The sequence below is a fragment of the Castor canadensis genome, chromosome 14 (genome assembly GCF_047511655.1).
Source record: "Castor canadensis chromosome 14, mCasCan1.hap1v2, whole genome shotgun sequence".
NCBI lineage: Eukaryota > Metazoa > Chordata > Mammalia > Rodentia > Castoridae > Castor > Castor canadensis.
In genome coordinates this window covers 24,488,875-24,510,813 of record NC_133399.1, presented here as the reverse complement: position 1 = coordinate 24,510,813, position 21,939 = coordinate 24,488,875, and the positions used below count along the sequence as shown (strand labels likewise).

Here is a 21,939-nt window from a genome sequence, read left to right as displayed (position 1 = left end):
GTAAGCTATTAGAATTTTTGTTCATAAACTGACAAATGGATAAAAGAAAGATTGTATATTTGCACAATGGGGTATTATTCAACAATGAAGAAGAAATAAAATCATGCACTTTCAAGTAAAGTGGATAGAACTTGAGATTGTTATGTTAAGAGAAATACGCCAGACTCAGAAAGAAAATTATCTCATCTTTTTTTCTACTATGTGGGATGCAGATAATAGATTACATAAATCTTGAGAAAGACTATTACAGAAGAATACGGAGAAAAGTTCTAGGAGAGAGCAAAATATAAGGCAGGATAATTGGGGATGAACATGAATATGATCAAACTGTGTTATATGAATGTACAAAAATACCACATTACATCCACTTGTTCTGTATACTTGATATATACTAACAAAAATAAGAAAGTCTGTTAACTAGGGATATGAAGTTTAGGTCCCAAATCATGGAATTGGAGCTGTCCATTGTGCCAAAGTCCTCCTGTGTAAATGAGATGGTTTGTGATTAGATAAACAATGAATGAGCCTTACAATTTTACTACAGAAAATAGAATCAAGAAAAATTAAAAGCCCATGTCCATTTTCACTGACTTTATATATAATTGACAAAATAAATCTATATAAAAAATTTAAATGTTCTTCAACTTGATTTTCATTCACTAAACTTTGCAGTGTAAACAAAAAGCACATTTGTCCCAACTGGTGTCATGATCAGGGGCATTAAAATGAATACTATCCATAAAATATAGAAGTCAACAAAGCCAAGAATAAGAATAGATATAAAATACTAATTAAAAGTCAAAAAAACTTGAATGAGCACCTAATGTTATAAAGGATTATAAATAGGCTCAATGTATGTAATATGATTACATAAAAAGAGAAAAATGAAATTTGTTGAAATCAGTTTAGGTAGGGAAGAGGAAGATGATGGTGGGTGAATGTAACCAAAATCCTTAATGAGCATACATGGAAATGTCTCAATGAAATCATTCTGTACAATATAAAAGCCCATAAGTATTTTAAATTAAAATAAAAGCGGAAACCAGAAACACAAAAACAATAAATAGAAAGCTCTGCAGGAAAACCAGGACATAAATATGCTCTTAAATGATCAATTTTCATTTACTATTCAGGTTATCCAGTCCTAGAACTTTTACTGTTTTTAGGATTATTCAAAGTATAAGGATATTTTATTTTGGTTTTATATAAAATTACATACATTGGAATCTTCTTAAATTCATCTAATGAATTTTTTCTGAAAGGATTAAATACATTATTTATCATATAGTTTAATAAAAGAAAGGGCATAATTTTACTGTAATCCAGGACTTATTATCATCACCCATGTTTTAATCCTCTAGAATGGTTTATTTAAATGTCTTCAAATTAAGTGTGTATGGATGGAAGGAAATAATTCAGAAACCAATAATGAAAGAGATCCAAGAAGACTGGATTTGTCAACAACCGAGAAATATTGAAAAAGATGTACTGAATTTAAATATTCAGACTTGGCTTGAGAGTATAAGAATACAAAACATAAACAGAATGCTGAAGCCTGTTTACTTTTTTTCTTTTTTCTTTTTAGAAAGGTGTTCAAGCAATATAGAAGGAAAAAATATAACACCTGTCTCTGAATTTCACCTCCTGGGTCTCTCAGAAGTTCCAGAACTGCAACCTGTCCTCTTTGGACTGTTCCTGTCCATGCACTTGGTCACAGTGCTTGGGAACCTGCTCATTATCTTGGCAATCAGCTGTGACTCACACCTCCACACCCCCATGTACTTCTTCCTCTACAGCCTGACTTTGGCTGACATCTGTTTCATCTCCACCACAGTGCCTAACCTGATTTTGGTCATCCAAATTCACAGTAGGGTCATATCATGTGTGGGCTGCCTAATGCAGATGTCTATTTATATCATTTTTGGAAGTATGGATGACATGCTTCTGACTGTGATGGCCTATGACAGGTTTGTGGCCATCTGTCATCCACTGCATTACCCAGTCATTATGAATACTCGTGTATGTGTATTCTTAATTTTCCTGTCCCTTTTGGTTAGTATTTTGAACTCCCAGCTGCATAATTTGCTTGCCTTACAATTTAATAATTTCAAAGGTGCTGAAATTTCCAATTTTTTCTGTGATCCATCTCATGTCTTTAATCTTATCTGTTCTGACACATTCTCTAAGAACATTGTGAAATACACTGCAGGTGTCATATTTGGTTTTTTCCCCATCTCAGGAATCATTTTATCTTACTATAAAATTATATCATCCATTCAGAAAACATCACCAACTGGTGGTAAGTATATAGCCTTTTCAACATGTGGGTCTCACCTGTCAGTTGTTTGCTTATTTTATGGAACAAGCATTGGTGTGTACCTTGGTTCAGGAATACAACAGTCTCCTAGAGAGGTTTTGGTGGCCTCAGTTATTCACATTGTGGTCAATCCCATGTTAAATCCCTTCATCTACTGCCTAAGGAATAGGGATATTAAATGTGCTCTTAGAAGAATCTACAGAAGAACAATCCATCTCAGGGTCTGAGATAAGCTCTTTAATTGCACCATGGAAAAGTTCATAAAATAATATTTAGAACTACTTTTTGGTCAAATTATTATTTTAGTTTAATGGCCTTAATTTATCACTATCTTCATAGTAGAAAGTGGATGACAAGTGTGGGCAGAGTATTATGTACAAATTTTATTTTGACAAAATTTTGGGGATGCACCTTGATAATGTGCATGGAAATATGAGTATAATAATTTTACTCAGTTCTGATCTGATACATGCAAAATGTAAATATTTTAAAATTTAATTTTACAATAATATGAGTGGAAAAAGAAAATGAATTTTAGAAAACAATGGAAACAAAAGATATTGTCAACTCACATGAAGTTATTAATGAATAGAAGATGATTCAGAAAACCTGTGAACCTATATCTCATCTTACTCTTCTTCACTATTAATAAGAAAGGGTTGTTAGAGTTGGTGAGAATATGGACCAATATGGTTAATGATGAGATCTGCATTGAGGCTCCACGATCATACAATTGTAAATAATCAGACTGTATCTCCAGCTTTTCTCCTGATTGGATCCAGGTTTGATGGGCCTCATATTTGTGTTTCCTTCTCTCATACCTGTCTGGATCAGAAATTTAGTAACAGATTAACATAAATCTTGAGTACAAAGATTCTGTCTTCACTGGCCACCTATCAGTAGAAGGGCATCAATTCTGCACCCTTTATTTAGAACGGTAGTGTAAGTTATTCAATCCTGAGACAGTAGAATATGGAGGAAGGACATTGTTTGCTCTTCATCAGTACAAACATATAGTTTGTTTAGCCACATGGTAATGAGATACTGCATTAAATTTTAGCAGTGAAGATTGTGATGGTTATGTTCTTTGTGTTAAGGGTCCCTGAGTTCTATAAGCTGTGGGAAAGTGACTGTGAGCAGCTAAAAGTAGGTAATCTTCAAGGGAGACGATTTCATTACTGAACAGATAAAACAATGTCTTTAAAAAAAAGGTGAGTGCTTTTGATAAGCCAAACACAGGGAGTGAATATCTGCTTCAGTGGTCCAAATGTTCACATTTAAAGCATTATGATCAACTTCAATATTCAAATATATAATTTTACTCTACTTCTTATATAATTTATTTTTCAATTGTGGTTGTTTTATTAATTTCTTTTTAATACATCTCCATTTAATATCACATTTATTTGACCCATTTTGCCCCATTCTCCTTCTTTTGTAATGGACACTGCCTATAGGACCCAGGCTCAATTGATTCATGTTGGCTTCATAAGCTAGCTTTCAATAATTATTTTTTTCTTCCCCTCCCTTCTCCTCTCTTCCTCCACAAAATTTTTGTTCATTTGTTTCCTAACATTTTTATTAGTATTTAATATTTGCACAGAGGGGTTTGTTGTGACATTTTCATTTATGCATACAATGTACACTGCTTTGGTTCATTCCTCTCTACTATGTGCAATTCATCCTTCTTAAACTGACTTCAGCAGGTTTCATGATCCATGTTCATACATCTATAGAAAATAAACCAATCATAGTTGTCCTCATTTGCCCTCTGTTTTTGCCCTTCCCATGATACTAGTACTCTCTTCTACTGATGACCTGTTTTATATTTTTGTCCTTCATTGATTAAGTGTCTGTTCATTGTTAATTGGCAATTTGCCCTGGTATTTTAGCTAGAAATACTTTGTCTAGGCCTACTTGTACTCTTCTTTGCCTTTACCTACTTCCCTGTATTGATTATCGGTTTTCAGTGTGTTTCTTCTAGTCTTGTTCTTGCAGAGATGCTTCATTCTCTATCATTCTCTTCTTCTTTCCCTCTTTCATTAGTCTCCTCTAACAATTCCTATATTGGAAACTTGTTTTACACATATGTGTGTGTGTGTGCATGTGTGTGTGTGTGCTTGTGTGTGTCTGTGTATACAAATGCTTGCATTTGTATTTGGATCTATCTTCCACATATGAGACAAAAACATGTGACCTTTGTCTTTATGAGTCTGGATTACTTCATTTAACATGAATTTCTCCATTTCTATCCATTTACTTATGATTGCCAAAATTTCATTTTTTATGGTTCAATAATATTCTACTAGATAGATAGATAGATATAACATCTTTTTTAAATGATTTATCAGTTGGAGGGCAGCTGGAATGTTTGAACATCAACGGTAGGACTTCTGTGATGCTTCCATTGCTTGGTTATTATAAATAATGTTTCAATAAACATCAGTAGGTAAGTGTACTTATTGTATTTTGACTTACATTATTTCATACATATGCCAAGGAGTGCTATTGCTGGATCATATGAAGGCAGTTATATTCTTTAGTTTTTTTTCAGGAACTTCCATAATGCTTTCCATTATGATTGTACTAATTTGCATTCCCACAAACATTATAAGTGTTCTTTTTCCTCTTCATCCTTTCCAACATTTCAGCTTTTATTCCTATTGCTACAGCTTTCATTCCTATTGCTACTGGAATAGGAATGATGTGGAGACTTACTTAATGTGGTTTTGATTTGCATTTCCTTTATGGCCAGGGATGTTGAGAATTGTTCATGTATTGTTTTGGCCATTTGTACTTAACCTATCAAAAAACTTCTATTCATTTCATTTACCCATTTTGGGGTCACCGATTCCTTGGGAATTTAATATTTTGAGCTCACATTTCTCCTTACATTTTTATTTCCCTATATTTCTTTTACTATTGACTATTCCTCCTACTTTATTTTTATCACTATTTATTGACTAGTACTATCTTAACTCACATATTATTATCTTTGCTTCTTTATTCCTCTAAGATTATTTGAATAAAGGCAGTGATTATTTTTAATCAGTTATAACTGTTTCTATGATTTTTGAGTCTATAAGTTGTTGCTGCTTAGGCACCTAGTTTCCTCTTTGCTGGCTGATGTTGGCATCAGGCCTGGTGCCTTGTGAATATAGTCCCATATCTAACTTCTAATCAACACACCCAATTCAGTAGTGAGAAACTCAGTATCAACCCTATCCCAATCCACTCTTGTCTGAGCATTGCAAATATTTTCCCTGAAAGAAACTAAAACCTGCAACCAACACCTTGACCTAAACATTCAAATACAAACACAGAAACAGAAAAACAATTGAAAAAATTAACATGACTTATTCATAAGTAAACAAGCCCACAAAAACAAACTACTTTGACTCTGAAGTGAATTCCCAGAAAGCATTTAGAATGATCATCAATTAGATTAAAGAGATCTAACAAACAATAAATTAATTCAAAGAGAATATAAGTAAACAGGTGAATGAAACAAGAAAGATAATGCAGGCTAGGAAAGACGAATTCAGTAAGGATATACAAATTGTAAAGAAATCATACTGAAGCTAAAATACTTAATACTTCATACAAGTACTCATTGGAGAATGTTGTCAACATCCTGGATTAAGTAAAAGACCAAATACCAGGGCTCAAACACCAGGTAGATGAATTAGAACATTCACACAATAATAAACATCTAAATTAAGAAAGTACAATGCAACATAAAGGGACTCTGTGACAACAATAAAAGACAAAGCCAGTAAATCGTGGATATATGCAAAGGAAAAGGAGTTAAAGAAATGTAAGCAAAAGTCATAGACAATATTTTTAATAAAATAATAACAGACAATTTTCCAAACCTTGGAAAATACATAGCCACCAATATTATGAGGGACTTTGTAATACCAAAACCAGACATTAACTTCCCAAATCACATTATTAGAACAATAACTAATCAGAACAATGAAAGTATATTGAAAACAATAACGTAGAACCATTCCAAGTATAAGGGCATACAAATTAGAATAACAGAAGATAACTCACAAAAACAGTAAATTTCAACAGAGCATGGAAAGATGCATTTCAAATCTTTAAAGAAATCTAACAAACCTAAATTACAGTAACCAACAAAGCTATCTTTTGAAAGAGAAAATAATGCTTCAGTGGCAAACACACAATTTCGAAACTCATGACAACCCAAACCACACTGAAGAATTTACTTAGAAAAATCCTACACACACAAGAGGAAGATAAGAACAACCATAATGCTATAGGAAAGAATTACCCACACAAGTAAAGTAGATAAGTAAAGATTATGATTGCATCAAACAAGAAAAAAAACATTAGGTGAAATACTGCATTCTTTTCAATAATAATATTGAAGAGTAATGGCCTCAGAACACATCCCGTCTGGGGAATGGGTGCCATTGGGAAGGGCTAGGTTATAAGGAAATGGTGTAAGAGTGTGAATTTAGTAGAAATGTAATGTATTCATACACATAAATGGAAAAAATTGAGATTTGTTGAAACTATTCCAGGAATAGGGGAAGGTGGGAAAGCAGAATGATGGAGGGGGTGAATTCAAGTATGATAATTTGTAAGGACTTTTGTGAATGTCACAAGGTATCCGCACAACAATGACAAAATGTAAAAAAATGAAAACAAAACAAAACAAAAAATGACAGGAGTTACTGCATGCCTATCAATAATAACACTGAAGATTAATGTTCTCAATTAAACAATTATAAGCATCAAATGGCAGATTGATTTAAAAAAACAAATTCTTTTCAATCTAAAATAAAAACACTGCACTGGAAGAGACAAACACAGCAGGAAAAGTGACAGGATGGAAAAAAGATATTCCAAGAAAATGAAAACCAAAAGCAAGTAGCATAGGCTAATATTCATATCAAACAAAGCAGATATTAAACCAGAATTAGTAAGAAAGAGATAAGAATGTCAATTCATACTGATAAATGAAGCAAGTCACTATGCAGATGTAATAATTGTAAACATATTAAAACAAAATATGTATAATGAAAATAATGAAATAGATACATAACAACACAGTAATACTGTGTGACTTAATAGGATTCCAATAACTTAGTAAATAAGTGAAAAATTGATAAATGAAATTGTTCCAAATAAAAAGCTTCTGTTCAACAGAAAGCAATCAATAGAGTGATGAGACAGCCTACAAATTGGAAGACAATCTTTGCCAGATATTTATCTGGCAGAGAGTTAACTTCCAGATTATATAAAGAATACCTAAATTTAGCAACATATTGGCAAGCAATAAAATGAAAAAAAATGACAATGGAACAGGACATTTTTCAAGGAGCAAGTAAAAATGACCAAAAAATACATGAAATGTATTCAATATCCTTAGCTATCTGAGAAATGACAAAGCTATAATGAGATTCCACCTTACTCCAGTCAAAATGGCTATCATCATCCAAACAAAAACAACAAATGTGGAGAGGACATATGAAAAGATAACTCTTACCTGCAACTGTTAGGAATATAAACTATTCCATGCACTGTGGAAATCATTTTTAATTTTCATCAAAAAATTAAAAATAGAAATTACATGTTACCCAATCATACCACCCATGGGTATATCCAAATATTATCAAAATCAACTTACTACAGACATATCTTTATGCCCATGTTCATCATGACACTATTCAGAACAGCCAAATTATAGGACAATTCTAGGTGCTTATCAACAGATGAATGGATAAAGAAATTGTGGTACACTTATACACAGGAGATTTATCACTTTTTAAACTTCCCAGGTTTTCTGTCTTGATATAAACTGTAATAACAATAATAATAATACAGGAATGTAGAAGCTGGACTATTGGAGGGAAAACAGTGTGTGGAGTAAGGAGGAAAGGAGCAGGTAATGAAAGGTTAATATGATCACAGTACATTATATGCATGTATTCAAATAAAATAATGAAACCCACTACAAAAGGAAGAAGGGATAATAAAGAGTAACAAAGGGGGTGAATTTAAACAATGTACAATATTTACATGTACAGTTGCAAAGAAATCCTTCTGAATAATTAAATGCCCTAATGAAATTTTTCAAAAGGAGCATTGAATTACACCATTTACTTAAAAGTCGATGGAACTGGAGATCATAAGTTTAAGTAAAGTATGTCTTTGCCTCAAAGGCAATTATCACATTTTTCCCTAATTTGTGGAAGATAGGGAAAAAAGCAAACAAAAAGTCACAAAACAAAGTAGGAAAGTGAAAAAGGGACTGCTGAAAGGACGTAGAAAGGGAGGGGAGGGGGAAAGTCAGAATGGGAAGGGGCATAAGTGGTAGGAATAGAGATCATGACTATGGGCAAATTATATTGTATACATATATAGAAATATAAAATGTGAAAACCCTCCATTCCACAGTAAGTATACACTAAATAAAACATAAGCTTATGTAGTAGACCCTCAAAAATTATATGAATGTGATGATAGAATGCAACTGAGAATGGAGATAGTGCATATAACACCATCAGCTATTTCTAAGAGGTTCCTGAGTAACAGGGTTTGATCTATGTGTCCTATATAGATTTTCTAAATTCATCTTCATGATTATTCCAAGGTTATAATGGGAATATTATGCTCATTTTACAGAAAAGAAAGCTGGGCAAAATTTTTATGTAACTTAAGCTATGTTCATAGTTTGAAAATTCTGGGATCATGCACAAATCGAACTGTATGATCATAGATACAGGGCTTCTGGCCAGGACCATTCCAGTAATTGTCCTAATGACAACTCAACTAATATTTCACTTACTTTTCACTGCAGAACAAGATTTCTTCTTCATGGTACTCTTGAGTTTAGTGTTCCAGGAAGTCCATAGAACAGATCAGTGTGTGGAACTTGCTGCATCAATGATAGGAAAAATGATTGAGATCATGATAAAAGAGCACTAATATAGAAATAACATAATCATTAATCATTGATCTCTTCTCTTTCCCTTGCTCCATGATATATCTTCAGTTGTGCATATATTCCTACATTTTATTAATATGCTCAGACCATCTAGAAAGGACACTTGAAGTCAGGTCATTACTTTCTTCCTAATTCATAAAATAGGAAATAATTTTTAATATACCTGAAATGTACCTTTGTTTAAGATAACTCTACCTGTACTCAAGACTTTCTGATGGTCAGGAAATTATGACAATGATTAATGCATACTATCCAAAGACTAACAACTTAAATTTGAATTCTGTAGGTTAAATAGATTTTTGTGACATACTGTAAGTTTTAATATACCTGAGAATCAGTATTTTCTGATCAATCTGAGTTGACTTCTAGTTGACACAATAGCTTTGGGTAAAGAATGAACAGATAACACATGTTCCCCATGGGATTAAGAACTCATGAAATCATGAATTATGGATAAAATAAGATTTTAGTAATAATAGTAATAACTATTAAGTTAATGTTCATAATATTTATGAAAAATATTTGGCAACTTAAAGTGCCATCTTTCAAATGCTTTTTCACTTTTTTTCATGATATACTTATCTACCACATACTTGAAAAGAAGTGACATTTTTTTCTTCTTGATTCTCCAGAGTATATTCCCTACTTGCCACAGGAAAGGCATCTAATATAAAAATTAGTGCTGAAAGTTGAATGGTCCTTTCATTAGCTCAAAAATGCTGAGCTTATTTACTGTTACTCAACATACTTTATACCTGTCTATATGCACTTTTGTTCTTTTTAATGGGGAAAAACTAAAGCCATTTCCCCTAAAGTCAGGAACATGACAAGGTTGTCCATTCTCTCATCTCTCATTCAACATAGTCTTGGAATGCCTGTCTATATGCACTTTTGGTCTTTTTAATGGGGAAATACTAAAACCATTTCCCCTAAAGTCAGGAACATGGCAAGGTTGTCCTTTCTCTCATCTCTTATCCAACATAGTCTTGGAATGCCTAGCCAGAGCAATAGGAGAGGAAGAAGAAATAAATGGAATACAAAGAGGAATAAAAGAGGTCAAAATATTAATATTTTCAGATGACATAATTTTATTCTGAGAAGACCCAAAAACTACACCAGAAAATTCCTAGACACATATACATCTTTAGCAAAGAAGAAGGAAAAATTAACTTACAAAAATCAGTAGTAATTCTATACACCAACAATGAACAGAGTAAGAAAGAATAAAGAAAACAAATTCATTAACAATAGATTCAAAAATGAAATATCTAGGAATGAACATAAAAAAAATTGAAAGATCTCTACAATGAAAATTATAAACCATGGAAGAACAAAATAAAGACTAAAGAAAATGGAAAGGTCTCTTATGCTTATGGGTTGGAAGAATCAATATTGGGAAAATGTCTATATTACCAAAAGCAGTCGACATGTTCAATGACATCCACATCAAAATTCAATGACATTCATAGTACACATTGGAAATTGGACCCTCAAGTTCGTTTGGAAGCACAAAATATTTGGAATAGCCAAAGCAATATTGAGCAAAAAGAGTTCACGAAACCCAACTTCAAAGTACACTAAGAGGCATAGAATAAGAACATCATGGTACTGTCACAAAAACAAATATGAAGACCAGTGGAACAGAACAGAAAACCCAGATATTAATCCACAAAGCTATGCCCACCAGACTTTTGACTAAGGCCCCAAAATATATGACGGAGAAACCAGAGCCTCTTCAACAAATGTTCCTGGAAAATCTGAATGGCTCCATGCATAAGACTGAAACTAGGCAAATGTCTTTCATTCTGTAATTGTATCAACTCAAAATGGATTTAAGACCTTAATATTAGACTGGAAACTTTGAAGCTAGTGTAGGAAAGAGCAAAGAATACACTGGAATTAGTGCATAGACAGTGACTCCTTAAATAGAACTCAAATGCTTCAGCAGTTAATTCAAAGTACTGGCAAATGGGACTACATGAAATTAAAAAGCTTATGCACAGCAAAATAAATGGTCTCTTAATTGAAGAGGTTGCCCACAGAGTGAGCGAAAATATTCACCAGCAGTACACATGACAAGGGATTAATAACCATAATATGCAGGGAGCTCAAATTATTAACTCCCTAAAAATCAATGACCCAATTTGTTTATGGACAAATGAGCTAAACAAAGATTTTTAAAAGGAAGAAGTCCAATTGGCCAAAAAAATCCATAAAGAAATGCTCAGCATTCTTGGACATAATTGAAATACAAATCAAAAGCACATTAAGATTTCACCTCACTACTGTTGTGTTAACTACCATCAAGAACACAAACAACAAACATTGGTGAGTTTGTGGGGGAAAATTTATCCTAATACACTGTTAGCAGGAAATGTGAATTAGTACAACCACTATGGAAAACAATATGGAGGCTCCTCAAAAAACTAAAAGTAAATCTGCCATATGGTTCAGCAATACCAATCCTAGGAATATATCCAAAGGAATGTAAGTGAGGTTCAATAAAGGCACCTGCACACTCCATATTATTACAGCAGTATTCATAATAGCTAAGATAAGGAAACAGCCAAAATGTCCCACTGCTAATGTGGAATTATATATAATGGAATTTTATTTAGCCTCAAAGAAGAAAGAAATTTTGTCATTTACAGGTACATGGATGGAACTGGAGATCATCATTAAGTGAAGTTAGTTAGGTTCAAAAGGCCAAACAGTTGTACATTTTCTCTCATAAGTGGAATATACACTTAATAAAAACACAGTGATTCTATGAAAAAAAAGACATGCTAAGGGAGGTCATATAGGAGAGGGGTAGGGTAAGAAAAGGAAGTTAAGAAGATGAATATGGTTGTTGTGCTTTCTATAGGAATATGATTGTAGAATTTTTAAACCTGTTGAAATCACCATAAGAAAGGGACTAAGGTAGAAAGAAGATAAATAGAGATTAATCAAATCGGGCTGAAATACATATAAACATTGAAGTTCCACAAGTCAACTTCCTGAGTCACTATCTTAAACAACCAAAAATGTCTTTTTCTTCCTCCTCTTCTTTTCTTATACAAAATTGGAGAACAGGAGTGTAGAATAGTCCCTGTCTGGGGGGATTCATACCAGTGTGAGTGGGGAGGAAATGGAGAAATGGTGAAGGAAGTATGAATGTGGTACAAATACTGTGTACACATGTATGTAAATGGAAAAATGGTATCTGTTGAAACTATCCCAGGAATGGGGTAGGGGTATATGAGGAGAATAGTGGATGGGGTGTATTCAAGTATGATATATTTGATATATTGTAAGGACTATTATCAATGCCACAATGTACCACTACTCAACACAATAATAAAAAAAGAAAGAAAAAAACTAAAAATAGAACTGTCATATGATCCAGCAATACCACTCCTAGCAATATACCCAAAGGAATGTAAGTCAGCTTACAATAAAGGCACCTACACACCCGTGTTTATTGCAGCATTATGTACAATAGCTAAGCTATGGAAATGGCCAAAGTGCTCCAATTCTGATGAAATGATTAAGGAAATGTAGAATTTATAAACGATGAAATTTTATTCAGCCATAAAGAAGGATGAAATTTTGACATCTGCAGATAAATGGATGAACTGGTGAACATCACCTTAACTGAAGTTAGCCAGGTTCAGGAAGCAAAGGCCACGTGTTTTCTCTCATATGTGGAATAATGATCTAATATAAGCCATATCAAGAAAACAGTTCACACTAAGCAGTGGTCACATATGAGAGAGGAAGGGAAAAAGAAGGATGTTAAGAAGGTAAATATGGTTGATACACTTATTACACAAGAATTAATATACAAATTTTAAAGCTGTTGCAATCACCATAAGAGGTCTAAGGCAGAAAGGACAAAAATAGGACAGATGAAACCATTTGGGTTTTAATACACATACAGATGAAAATGACATGAGAAAACTCCACTGTAGCTATCTTAAAGAAAAATGTCAATTTTATTTTATAAAATCAGGAAACAGGAGGGCAGAACATGTCTTTTCTTGGGGGTTGGTAACAGTGGGAATGGAGAGGATGTGGGAAAGGGTGTAGCAGTGTGAATATAATGTATAACTCACATGTATATAAATGGACAAATGAGACCTGTTCTACTATTCAGAAATTGGGGAAGGGAGGGTAAAGGAGAATTATGGAGGTAGGTGAATCCTACTGTCATATAGTTTATATATTGAAAGAACATTTGCAAATGCTGCAATGTACCCTCAGTCCCATCCTTTTTTTACTCTTCCTACCAACATACCCACATATCTAAAATCAATGCTTAGGTAACTTTCCACTATCCTGACTGCAAACTGTGACTCCATCATCTACACTCACATGTACTTTGTTCTCTCAAACATGCCCTTGGGTCACCTCTCTGTAATCTCTACAGTGGTCCAAAGAGTGGATGTAGTCATCCAAATTTACAGTAGGATCAACTGTGTGGACTGCCTGACACAGGTATCCCTCTTGGATACATATGATGGTGCAGTTTTGATTGTATTGGCATGATTGTGGTGAATTTCCCACCCCTGCATTACCCAGTTGTTATAAACTACATTGAATTTTTGTTGGTGTCATTTATTTGTTTAGTCAATCATTTTGCTGGCATAATATTTTACATCTCAGGAATAGTACTTTATTACCATAAAATTATTCCTTCCTTTTTTAATATGTCATCTTGGAGGGATGTATCACACCTTCTGTATCTGTGGATCCAACTTTTCAGTTGTTTGCTTTGTTATGGAATATGCATTGACTTGTATCTTCATTTTGTTGTCACATTTTTGAGAAAAAGTTTTGGTGGCCTCAATCAGGTACACTGTTGTCACCCCTGTGCTGAATCCCTTTATATACAGCAGAAGGAACACAGAAACTAAAAGTGCTCTAAGGAAGCTCCACAAAACATCAGTCTAATCTCACGATCTATGGCAAATAACTTCATTGTAAGGTGAAAAGATAGAAAAGTATATGTTCACATGTAAATTCTGTCTCTTTGATTCCATTATGTTTTTGTATGGCTTTACTTTTTCACTCTATTTTATAATACAATGATGGCAGCCAGAGTTATGGGTCTTATCAATGTGGAGACTTTATTCTTTTAACAAATAGTTTTAATGTGTGAAGATGCAAATATTCTAGAAAGGTATGCATATAATGATGCACAAAATATGAGGGCAATTGCCATAGAAATGAGTCCTTGTCAGTGGAACATACATCTTTAAAAAAATTTTTATTGGTAGTACTGGGGTTTGAAATGAGAGTTTTCTGCTTGGTAGGTACGCACCCGTATCTCTTGAGCCACTCTGCAAGTTGACATACACTTTTTATAATTTGAATTTTACCATAATAAAATCTTTAAAGGGTAAGATTCTTGTTAAGAGACATAAGTGAGGGTCAGAAAGCAAGTAGTACATGTTTTCTTTCATGTGAGGAATCTAAAATAAAAAAATCATGAAACTAGTAGGGGGACTGTTAGGGAAAGTAATGACTGATGGGAGGGGATAAATATGGGTAAATGGAGGTTAAATATGATCATGCTTCATGTATTAAAATTTTATAAGACATCTGCTATTCTTTCATAATTGAAACACACAATGCTTATAAACAGGAAAATGAATGTTTTTCAAAAAATTAAAGAAATGTATAACACACATAAGCTTCTTCCTGAGTAGAGGAAGAGCTCACAATCTGTTTTGGACATCATTTTCTCCCCTTCTTCTTCCTCCATCAATGTTAGGATGTCCTTAGAGAGTGGAATATCCTGAATCAATTTCGGTAATTATGACCTTTGTGTATTGAGCCTGCAAGGTCATATAATATTCAATAACAGCTGGTCACTCCAGTTTTTCATTATGGTGAATGCAGTATAGGTGGCTCAATATCATCGACTCTTCCTCCCTGAGCAGACTGCATGGGGAAGGACATATCTTAATCTGCTTTCATATGCATCTGAGAAAGGAGAGAGAAACTTCATTAAACAATAAGATGTAAGTGGACATTGATCCTCATTCTTTATTCATGACCCACCAGAGTCCCAGTCAGTGCTGAGGGAGATAAATTTGAAGGAGGCTCTATCAGATGTATTGTTTCTTTGGCATCAAGACAAACATGGAGATTGTTTAGCATATGGAAGAAATAGAAAATGGATGTCAATAAACTATTTCTTAAGCATGCCATAAGATTTATAAACATTTTGATTGAGGGAGGATTAGGTTGATGATACTATCCATAACATCATAAACTATTATTGAGTGCCAGGTTTTGGGCTATTCATTCTGTGTAGATTGTTGGAATCCAACACATCTACACATTCTGTGTAGATTGTTGGCACATTATAGTTATTTTCATGAAAAATTCAGCACAGCATTTTAATGTAAGTGTTTCGGGAAACAATGCTAATCCTGTTTGAGTTGTGCTAATTAGATTAATGGGTCAACTGGGTAAGATCATACCTTCAGGCTGTTACTGTGACAACTCAACTAGTCATCTCATTTCCTGGTCACTCCAGAATTAGACCCATTCCTCATAGTCCTCTTCCATTTAGGCATTCCTAGATGTTCATAGAACAAATCAGTGCATGGTACCTGTTGTTACAATAAAAGAAAGAATGTCTGAGATTCTGAGAAAAGAGCAGCAAAATAGAATGCAGAAAAGCAACAAGCACTGACCTCTGTCTTTCACTGATGGCAGTATATTCTTACAGCTGTGCACATCCTCCTTCATTCTTGTAAACAGATCACTCAATCTTAAAAGGAGATTAAAGTCAAGTCTTTAATTCCTTCCTATTCCAGAAACTTGAAGCAGTTTAAAATGTACCTGAGATATACCTGTGATTAGTATGTCTGTCTAAGTCTTTCTGTTGTTTGGGAAACAGTATAAAAGATTAGCATACATTATCCAGAAACAGACAATTCAATTTAATTTTGGATTTTTCTGGACAAATATTTTGTCATTGAAATGCAGTAAGTGTTAGTGTGTGTGACAGTCAGCATTGTCATTTGAGGTAATTTACATTTGATTCAGCTTTATTGAAGAAGAAATAAACAGTTAATAGATGCTCTCCACATTACTAATTCGTAAGGAATGTATAACATAAGAGGAAATACAATATACATTTTTAACCTTTTAGTTTTTATTATTGTTGTCTTGGGAGTACATTATGACATTTATAAAAGTTCTTATAATACATCAGAGTTGAATTTGCCCCCTCCATCATTCTCCTTTATCCCTCTTGCACAATTCCTGGAATAGTTTCAACAGCTCTTATTTGTCCATTTTCATGCATGTGTACATAATATTGGCAGAATATTTTTAATGGCATTATAGATAATGTTAAACATCACACCATTCAGTTGAAATATCATCTGAGGTGAAGTTCACATTTATCTTTTGATATAAAAGACATTTTTTTGCTTTGTATGGTTATCTACATATGTTGGAAGCTTATTGGATTACTTTCATTTTTCATTGCCCAGATCCTTTAAACTGTTTGACACAGTGGAGGCATTAAACATTAAAAAAATCTCCATTAAACATTGAATAGACAGACACTCCTTCATTCATAGAAATTGTTCATAATCTCTGGAATTTCAAAACACTTGGTACTTTCCTCTGTACACATAAATCACTTTTGCGAAGATAGAAAGAACAGTATCTATTTTCTGATGGTGTTCAAGTCACATAAATATGGGACATATAATTTCACTTAATTACATTAAAATATTCAATTATGAAAGGCTGGATTGAGAGGATTTTGGATACTAAAAAGGGATGAAAATCATTAGGCTGGTGAAACTTGTTTCTTGGGCTAAGACCCATTTCAAATTCATATTGTTCCAAGACCCTGAAACCTTCATTATCAGTAAACTCTCCATTTTCCTAATGACATAATTCTTTATTTCTTAAAAATATCACAATGTTAGCTGGGTGGTGGTGGCTCAATTCTATAATCCTAGCTACTCAGGAGGCAGAGATCAAGAGGATTACAGGTTGAAGCCAGCCCAGGAATAGTGTTCTTGTGACGCTACTTCAAAAAACCCCATCACAGTAAAGGTCTGCTTGAGTGACTCAAGATGTATTCCCTGAGTTCAAACAACAATACTGCAAAAATAAATCACGATTTTAATAATATTTACAAGTTTCAAACATAGATTACCTGCTATATTTGTTGTGGAGATTAGAGTATATCTACCTCTTATGATTTAGAGTTGGATATATTTATATACATTTTGTATGGATAAATGAAGAGTTGTGTATATTTACATACATTTTGGATATGGTACCATGTCAGTTATGTGGAAGTCAAAATGTTATTATGCTGACTCCCATCAACTACTAAAGACAAAAGGAAATATTACTTCACATTCTGTAAGAAATTTCATTATGAACTCTCTTGAACAGATAATTGTAAGAAAGACTGTCATGTTATGATAGTACATATTAAGAATAAGAGGATATACCTGATGATAAGTTTTTATATAAATAAAAACATGCCTTTGTCATAAAATTGAGTACATATTAATTGCAGTGATTCAAATAAAAATCCTCAACTGACATAAATTGGGAAAATTTTCATCCATTTGATATAGAGACAAGCACAATAATTTCGACAGTATTGCTGTAATAACAAACTAGCAAGTAAAATCATGTCCCTACTTCTGGTAATTTTGTACACAATATAAGTCATTTGAAGTACCTATGTGTATTTGTCTGAGAGACTTAAATCGAGATGCTGATGTGAACCTGTGAATTTCTGGGACAACAGGTGCTGTGTTGTGTACTATTTAGATGAGTTCTAGATGATCTTTAAATAAATTATTTAAGGAAACTTCTCTTTTATATGTAAATCAATAATTGCATGGAAACATTGATAATAAAATCAAATTAGTGGCCACTGTTGCTAATGGGAATGACTATGAAGAAGAATGTAATTGTGCAGAAATGTTTAACAAAATTTGAGTTTCATATACCTTTGAGATTATATCTCATTAAAAAGTTAGCTATGTAGCAAATTTTTGAAACTTATATTTCAAAATTGGTACAAATTTAGTCAGCACAAATAAGAGTAGCCAGTCATGGTGGTGTACATATGTAATCCCAGTTACTCTGGATATAGTGGCAGGAGGATTGCAAGTTCAAGGCTAGCCCAGGAAAAGATAGTAAGGTCCTATCACAATAGCAAATTACATACAACAGAGATCATGAAAATCCTAACTAAAATGGAATAACATTTGCCTAGAATGCACCAGGCACTGTACTCAATCCCTACTATTGAAAGAAAAGGTCATCATAATGAAGCATTATTTAAGTCCAAAGATATTTAAAATGCAATGGTTCTGAATGGTGTCATAATAAACTAATTCACATTCAGATATATTGATTAAATTAAGGTCTTAGGTCAGGTTATCTTGATATTTAAAAATAGTACCAGGTCAATATATGGGTAAACAACATGAAAAAGTACTCTTCTCTAAATAATTAGATTATTTTCAGTGATAGTGATTATACCCAGGACCTCACAAATTTAGGTAAGAGCTGTACCTATGCTCAATCACCACAATGTCTTTAAAATTTTCTAAGATATCTGTATATTGTAGGTAAATATTCTTGTCATATTGAAAGTGATGAAACATCCAGGTGTGTTCAAATTTCTGGGTTTTTTTTCTCTTTTTTCACTTTTTTCAATTATAACTGAGTCACAGCTAATAAAATAATGAATATAAATGTTTTTCTGGGGCTGATAAAAGAAAAATTTAGCATGAAAGTACAAATGGCTAATAGTTATATAGAATAATATTCAAAAATTTTAGCAACAGAGGTCAGTATGGGAAGGGGATCAGGAACTAGGGAAAAGGTCAGGTAGAGATGAATCAACTTGGGTTATAACACATTTGTACATGGAAGCAATGCTAGGAATCTCTCTGAATAGCTCTCCTTATCTCAACTAGCAAAAACTCTTTTTCTTATTATTGCTTATGTCTTCTCTTCAACAAAATTAGAAATAAGAGCAGAGCAGGTTATTCCAGGAAGTGGGGGGGGAGCAAGAGGAGGCAGGGGGCAGGGGGAGAAATGGCCCAAACAATGTATGCACATGTGAATAAGCAAATAAAAAATTTAAAATAAAATAAAATATTTTACAGAAAAAAGAAAAAATAGATGTTATAATAAAATAAATAAATAACAATTAAAAAGTACATTGAAGGACTGGTGGTGTGGTGGGCATCAATAAGCATGAAGCCTGGAGTTCACACCATGTCCCACCAAACCTCCTGCAAAAGAAATTTGACATTGGTATTCCATATTTCACTAGTCATAATATTTATCCTCAAAATTGCAAAACATAATAAAAATTTATAAGGATGCAAGGGAGAGGAACTTCTATTCACTCTGGGTAGAATGTAATTTAGTTGTGCGACTATGAACATCTGTATGGAGGATCCTCAAAAAAATAGAATTTCCATACTATAGAGTCACAGTGATTCTTGGTTTATTCCCCTCAAAATCAAAGCTGTCTTCTACACATGTACCTGCAAATGCCTATTCATTTCAACTTTGTTCACAATCTCCAAATTATGAAATTCCCATAGTTCCCTTAACTGACAAATGGATAAAAGAAACTCATACGTTTAAACAATGGAGTATTATCCATGAATAAGGAAGAAAAAATCATGTAATTTGCTGGACAGTTGATAGAATGGAAAATCATTATGTTAAGAAAAATAGGAGACTCAGAAAGAAAACTATCACATGTTTTCTCTAATATTTGGAATCTAGTGAAAAGTTCACATGAATCTAAAAGAATACTGTTAGAGAAGAGGAAGGGGAACAGGTCTGGGGGAGATTAAAGTGTAAAGAAGTAGGGGGTGGATATGCATGTATGCAAATATCAAAATGCATAAAATTAGATAAAACATAAGGTAAATTGTAGTGCTTTTAAAATGATTTATAATGGAGTTTTTTTCTGAAAAGGGGAAGGTTATTATTTATTTCATGTTTTTATAAGAGAAAGGAATTATTGTAGTGTGATTCAGGTCTTATTATCTCCAATATTTCTTTATCCACTTGAAGTTTCATTTGAGTGACTTCAAAGTAATTGTGTCTGGATGGAACGAAATAATTCAAAAACCAATAATGCAAGACTCACAAATACAGGATTTGTCACAACTAAGAAATACTGAAAAGGTGTATGGAACTCAAGTTTGCATAATTGGCTTGTGAAGTTATGAATACAAAATACATACAGAATGTTGAATTCTGTTTTCTTCATGCTTTTTTATCTATTAAATTTTTGGCATAAAGGTGTTCAAGCAGTATAGAAGCACAAAATCTAACACCTGTCTCAGAATTTTATCTCCTGGGACTCTCAAAGGATCCAGAACTGCAACCTGTCCTCTTTGGACTATTCTTGTGTATGTACCTGCTCACAGTCCTTGGGAATCTGCTCATCATACTGGTTATTACCTGTGACTCACACCTCCACACACCCATGTACTTCTTCCTCTCCAACCTCTCATTTACTGACATCTGTTTCATCTCCACCACTGTTCCAAATCTGATTTTGGACATCCAAATTCACAGTAGGGTCATCTCATATGTGGGGTGCCTGGTGCAAATGTCTATATATATTATTTTTGGAACTATGGATGACATGCTTCTGACTGTGATGGCCTATGACCGGTTTGTGGCCATCTGTCACCCCCTGCATTACCCAGTTATTATGAATACTCGTGTATGTGTATTCTTAATTTTCCTGTCCCTTTTGGTTAGCATTTTGAACTCACAGCTGCATAATTTGTTTGCCTTACAATTTAATAATTTCAAAGATGTTGAACTTTCAAATTTTTTCTGTGATCCATCTCATGTATTTAATCTTATCTGTTCTGACACATTCTCAAAAAACGTTGTGAAATATATTGCAGGTATCATATTTGGTTTTTTCCCCATCTCAGGAATCATTTTATCCTACTATAAAATTATATCATCCATTCTGAAGATACCATCATCAGATAGTAAGTTTAAAGCCTTTTCAACATGTGGGTCTCACCTCTCCGTTGTTTGCTTGTTTTATGGAACAAGCATTAGTGTGTACCTTAGTTCAGGAATATCACAGTCTCCTAGAAGTGTTTTGGTGGCCTCAGTTATTTACACCGTGGTCAATCCTATGCTAAATCCCTTCATCTACAGCCTAAGGAATAGGGATATCAAATGTTCTCTTAGGAGAATCCAGAGAAGAAAAATCCATCTCAGTTTCTGAGACAATCTGTCTAATTGCACCATGGAAAAGATCATACAGTAAGTATTAAGGCCTGCTTCTTAGTTCAGATTATTAGTTTAGTTTAATAGTTAGTTTATCACTATGCTTTATAATAGAAAAATTGATGACAAGTATGGGCAGTTCATTAAGATGGGTAGAAATTTTCATTTGACAAAATGAAAAAATTTGGAGATGGTTCTTGGTAATGTGCACTATAACATTTGTGTAGTAATTCTATTGAGTTCTGGATCTGATATTTGCAAAATGTAAATATTTTTAAATTTAATTTTGCAGTAATATGAATGGAAAATAGGAAATGCATTTTAGAAAAAAGGGAAATAAAAGAAATGATTCACATCAAGGTTC

General features: G+C 33.3%; 1 protein-coding gene across 1 annotated transcript in view; it reads left to right on the top strand.

Moving 5' to 3' along the window:
* The window catches only part of LOC109677898 (olfactory receptor 7E178-like), a 29,921-nt gene extending 8,348 nt beyond the window's left edge, over positions 1-21,573 (top strand). The window contains exons 2-3 of the mRNA XM_074053280.1: positions 1,586-1,967; positions 20,619-21,573. Coding sequence (XP_073909381.1) covers positions 1,586-1,967; positions 20,619-21,573 — 1,337 coding nt within the window. The remainder of the gene's footprint in view (positions 1-1,585; positions 1,968-20,618) is intronic.
* The last annotated feature ends 366 nt before the right edge of the window (positions 21,574-21,939 follow it).